The sequence below is a fragment of the Haliotis asinina genome, chromosome 5 (genome assembly GCF_037392515.1).
Source record: "Haliotis asinina isolate JCU_RB_2024 chromosome 5, JCU_Hal_asi_v2, whole genome shotgun sequence".
In the NCBI taxonomy this organism is placed as follows: domain Eukaryota; kingdom Metazoa; phylum Mollusca; class Gastropoda; order Lepetellida; family Haliotidae; genus Haliotis; species Haliotis asinina.
Genome location: NC_090284.1, coordinates 63,513,719 through 63,519,857, shown reverse-complemented (window position 1 = coordinate 63,519,857; position 6,139 = coordinate 63,513,719). Strand labels below are relative to the sequence as shown.

The window sequence follows — 6,139 nt, the reverse complement described above, 5'->3', positions numbered from 1 at the left end:
ATGTGATACACGTGATCTCGACTAAGGCAAGTGAGTTTCTTTAAAATTGCCTTAGTCTGTTCATCCAGCAGAAAATGGATACCCGGTGGGATAAACCAAGTGACTATAACCCTCTAAAGCCTGGGTTATCAGGGATAATAATTACAATATTGTTTGGGAGCTTTGAGCATCTTTAAATCACCATTCAGCTATAGAAAGGGACACTCACCCGTTACGATCCAACTTCTACCCTGTCCGTCTCCCATGACTGACAGGCTATCGTACACCTCATACATGTCCATGACTCTCTCATGATCCACGGCTCTCTGTATGAACTGTATATGAACTCAGATACATACCAGGAGTATTGCCAAGAGCGGCATGGAGAAACATACCGACACACATTCAGCATCACATGCATGATTCCTCCTGTCTCACTTCGGAGGATGAAAATTCACACCACAGTTAGCAATTGTCACGGTTTCAGTTCTTAAGTGAGGTGTATGCCGCTTAGTTTGGGCAGACACGTATGGTTTCAGAACGATGTTTTGGAGTTCACACCACCTTTCCTGTAACTCATTTAATAATGTTTCATTTCTGGACACTTTGACTCCACGGTCACAGTCGCGTCGCACCGGCTTCGGTACAGAACACCAGTTTACACACGACTGGTCATGTGATAGTAGACTGAATGACTGACTTCACGCAGTGCGGAGAATGTAAGTAGCTGGATATTTCTCTTCTAGCTTTGGCTTCAGCGACATATTTTCTATTCGCGTGATTTAAGTTGCCTTTGTAGTGTTTCATCCATCTCGTCAACGTTGTTTCTAAAACCAGACTCCATGCGTGAAGATTCAGATACCGAAACCTAACATGACATAACTCTATTGCTAGATGCATGTTAAGAAACCGTTCATAATTTATGGACGTGGGATAGGTGTTGGGGCCGGGAGTGATGATGTTCTTTTTTAGAAGGACCATGTACAATGTGAGTGGACCCCATAAGATTTATTTACAAAGTCACACACACACGCATGCACGCACGCGCGCGTGCACACACCAAATCAATGCCCATCACTCGCCCCTTTCCCATAATGCTTAAGCATAAACTGTCAACATTATCATGAACACACTGCCTGATTATCCCACCCCCAACTCTCCTCTGTCCCCAAGCACATGTGTACATAATTTATGACACCCCTACCTCACCGGACCAAATGGTTGGACCGGCACCCCAGTTTAATTAACGTAAGCTCTCCCTCTCTCTCACTGGTGACAGTGATGCTCATACATGCTGTGGGCGATTACAGTTAACGTTGATTCAGATACATTCAGGAATTATGATGACATCACTCTATTGTTCTCTTCTCTGAGCTCTGAATAGGCTATCGCTCCTAAATGCACAATTTGACAAGCAGGACTATAAAATCTTTAAGTGGTGTTTAAGTAGGGTTTAAGGAGCCTTCTGTTATATGCGAAATACAACGTTTTGAAGTAGACCTGTTATGGGCAAACAGAAGAACGACCTTGTTATCGTCTGAATAGGTGAATTCAACCGAATATCTTTATTTATTCTACCTACGGGTATTTACAGATTTACATTATTAATTTATATTTGACGTTTGTCATGTGGACTAAGCTATGAGTCAATACTTACTGTCGCTTGACTGCCCATGCGTTTGTTCCCACTCGTGTTTCCTGGTGTTCTTGCTCTCGACCACTGGTTTACACCTCTAGTTATGTATTCAAAAGTATTCAGTTTCAAACTAAACATCCAGAAGATGAACTCTGTAATAATAAACACCACACTACAATGGAACAAAACCAGCACATCCGCAGTTTTTCAACCCGGATGTTTCAGCATCCGGTGAGATAATAGTCGCAATGTGTTTGAACTATTTCAGGAAGCCACTGGCACGCATGTTTAGTGTCCTCCTGCTAATATTTCTGGCTGGCTGCTTGCTGACTCTTACGACATGGCCCATCCAACAGATGGCTGACATCAGGTACCGCAAACTTCGTCATTTTCAGACGTCTTGGAATATATCGGTTCAGTCTAACCCATTTAAAATGTAGTAACTATCACATCACTACTCTCTACAACATGTTGAAGCTTAGATGCAACCAAGAAAATAAAGTTTAACATGATTAAAACGCAATTATCATTTATCCATGAATATAATATTATTATCGTTGCTGATTGAGAAAAAACAAATAGACGAAATTATGTACCTTTAACCGCAAATCAGAAGTGCAATGTTTTTCACTTGGGTTTGCTACCCTCGAAACGATGCACCCGGGATACCGAGCCCAGTGTAATGAAGACTTTCATTGGCTAGTTCAGGGCTCTTTGTGCGTTAGATGTTGGGTTTTATACATATATAGTCATTTTTTCTGCATTTGGTTCGATCCAATCAACACGTACTGAGATAGCCAACTACGGCGTGGCTGAAAACTGTCGTTCGTACAAGTACAAAGCAATACTTGAAACTGACAATCTGAGTGTGCACCGGTTTCCGTCCGATCCAGTCATCCGAGAAAAACGGATACAGAGTGTTCGCAATCATCCTGCATGTCATGTATGCCTGTCTGTGTAATGATATAATGTGGCAGAGACAGAATTCAGGTGCACAAGCCATAAATCAATGTGTTTTGTTTATGGTGTATAGCCTGATGGATGTTAAGTTCAAACACAGGCAAACATACAGGGTTGCGCAGCAGAGTAGAAATTACCAGTCTTCCTTTAAGCCTGCGAAGCGAGCAAAGGTTGGCAACGTACTTCTCTCGCTTCGGTTCGAGAAGTATTATTCATGTCGAAGGAACATATCGCCACCATCAAAAGTATACACCCATTTCCTCACTGGGTTGTGCTCTCAGGTTTCCAATCCCATATTTAATAACTACTCATGTGAAATATATTTTATTCAACATTTTAAGTACCACTCGTGATATAACAGATCGTTATTCGCCCCCATTCCCCCTGCAAGCTTCCGGTTCAACGCAGTGAAGGGAACAGAATAAGCTGAGATTAGTAAGAAATACCATAATTTTACCATGAAACTGTTGGAGTTTATTTTTCTTATCAGTCGTCATTTATTCTACATAAAAACGCTTCTGGCGTAGTGGGCGAATGAAGCAGGGGAGGTTGCCCCGCAAGTTGTCCATATGGCGAACTCGTAATACAGCAAGCATATCTAGATTTAACTCCGCCGTGCCTTTACCCCGTTGAACCGGAAACTGGCAGGGGGAATGGAGGCGAAGAACCATTTCTCTTTGTTGCGCAACCTATTTGCGTTACAGTTTGCCTGTGGTACAAAGTGCTTGTGGTCAATGATCGAAGTTGAGTATTGCAATTTTTCATTGACAGTCCGACAGGCAGACATATAGGTGTCAATAAAATAGACACTGAGTTTTGTCTGTGACAGAGGCTGTTTACCACAGTCAAGATGCTATTTCCATGTTTCCATAGACACGAATTAAAACATTTCAGTTTTCAGGCTGATCAAGTTTTCACAACGAAATTTCTAATGCTACGCCCTCTTGAAAGCTTGGTCTGCAAATCGACCAGTCAGGGCAATTAGTCTTTTATTGCATCATTAGGAAGCTAAAGTGAGTCTATATGCCCCAAATTATTGTTGAAAATGTGTGACATTGTGCCTTTCACACTTTTATATCAATATTCCAGCTTCTGAAGTCTTCGGTCTGCTAAGACGTATTAAATGACACTGGCTTTAGTGTTCTTAGATCAGGGTTAGCATTCGAGGTGTCCCATTCAGGTTTAATAGTTGGAGGGCATTTCCAAATTTGACGAGTATCTACGTATTTTGACTTTACTATATATTCCTGTACATGATGAACAGCTGACTTGCCTTTGCATGTCTCTATTGGATAGGCATGCATAAATAAATGCACGTGATATAATCGGAATTTCAGCAGGGATTTCTGATGATTATGGAAAAGATTTTGTTATTTTTATTAAACGTGATTCCATTTGTTTTAGTGTAGGGGAGGTGGCCGCCACTGACATCCATGTTACCAAGGAGACACACAATGACGGCGACTCTGTTTCCCTTGTTAGGGCCAGGCAGCACATGAAACCAAACAGGCCCATTGAGAACAGCACACCAGTTGACGAGAACACGACATTACACGTCAGTGATGAATCGAAGTCCCGCTCTAGACCCCACAAACGGTACCTCATCTACCTCTGTGACGACATGCGTTCTTGTGGAGGTTGGGGAGACAGACAGAGGGGCATGGTAGCTGCTTATTTGCTTGCCGTGGTAACAGGTCGACAGTTTGGTATTAATATGTCTTACCCTTGTGACATCAAGATGTTCTATGTTCCAAATATGGTCAACTGGTACGTGTTGGTGAAGGACATTCGTGGTTTAAATTGGGAAATAGTGGATTGGATGGACAACCGCAAGGACGAAGTTGACGTGGAAAGTGACTTCAATATTCAACACCCTAGTGATGTTATCTTCCTGAAAACAAACCAAGATATCATCAACAGAATAAGGAGGAGTCGAAGATATGGTCGCAACATTCCAAAGACGTTAAAAGATAAAAGTCGAGCTAAAGTCTTCCAGACCGTATGGGAAAATCTGATGAAGAAATCTTTTCATTTTGAAGAACGTTTAGACAGATTCATGAGCAGAGTACCAGAGAAAACAGATTTAGTTTGCGCTCACGTTCGGATGAGGAAAAATCCTAACATGCTCAGTGACGCCTCTCAGATAAATGCATTATCCTCTGTAGACACATTATGGAGATTTCTATCTAAATTTAAAAATACTAGCCGTATTTTTGTAGCTAGTGACTCGGTGGAAGTAAGAAATAGTGCCAGGAAATGGTTCGGTGACCGTGAAATTGACACGGATGGCGTGGTGCTTCATATTGATCGTCAAGGACATGCTTCTAGTGCTTGTATTGGCCTGGAGATGGCGCTGCTAGATCAAGCCATTCTCAGTCTCTGCAAGGTGCTTGTTGTGTCCACAAGCAACTTCAGTATCAGAGGAGCAATGATGTCAAAGCTAAAACAGAAACTATACATGTTTGAAAATGGAACTATCTCGACATTTAACCTCTCGTGATTATCATTTCGATGGGTTTGTAATAGAATGTATGAGTCCACACCTTTTCCTATCAGAGAGTAATGGCTGACATGGTAAAATTGTTTTGGTTTGGTTTTGTCATTTGTGTATGAGAACATTTTGTCTAGAAGAAGAACATAGATAGGGTGACATGAGAACAAATCAACGGTGAAGTGTACGAAACAGAGCATGATGACACAAATCATTCTTTGTCAATGCACTTAGCACACCGTCATGCAAACACACCACTCTCGTAAAGATTTCTTAAAAGAAATAGTGCGCTATTTTAGACTGCATGTATGTATTGATAGTCCTGCCTATAAATAAAACAATATTTGTCCTGCACATGTGAAAGACCCTAGTTGCCCTGCACATACACAGGACATTGGACGTCCTGCATATATTTATAGGACACTGGTTGTTCTGGTTGTTCTCCTGCACAAATACAGGACACTTGTTCTCCTGCACATATGCAGGACATTGGTTGCCCTGCAATTACAGTATGGTTCAAAATTATTGAGAATAGCTAAAGCATTTCATATTATTAAACTAGAACAAATCAGATAAAATTGAATGTATTGTGAAAGTGAACTGACCTTTTCATGTTGTGTAGGTAACAATTTAATATTTTATCAAGTCTCCTTGAGCTTCACGGCACAGTCTAAGACGGGTAGGCATACTTCCTATCAGAGAGGTTAGTGTCTCGTGAGTTATGCTGTCCCAGTATCGGACCACTTCTCTCTTCATGTCTTCAATTTTTGTCAACCCCTTTTGATTCACACATTCCTTCATCATCCCCCAAATGTTCTCAATGGGATTTAAGTCAGGACTATATGCAGGAAATGGTAATGCAGTCACATTTTTCTCCTGAAACCACTGCTTGGCATGTTTTGCGGTGTGTTTAGGATCATTATCTTGCTGCAAAATCCATTCATTTCCATAAAACACATGTGCTCTTGGAAGCAGAAAATTATCTAATATGTTAGTGTAGCGTTGACTTGTCAGATTTCCCTCAAACACACACAGCGGGGTCGTTCCTAATAAGGATATCCCTCCCCATACAT

The 6,139-nt window shown here is 41.4% G+C and overlaps 1 protein-coding gene across 1 annotated transcript; it reads left to right on the top strand.

Moving 5' to 3' along the window:
• The first annotated feature begins 635 nt into the window (after positions 1-635).
• LOC137284251 (uncharacterized) lies at positions 636-5,452 on the top strand. Its single transcript, XM_067815993.1, has 3 exons — positions 636-698; positions 1,884-1,985; positions 3,980-5,452. Coding segments are annotated over exons 1-3 (1,200 nt in total). The 5' UTR covers positions 636-696; the 3' UTR covers positions 5,076-5,452.
• The last annotated feature ends 687 nt before the right edge of the window (positions 5,453-6,139 follow it).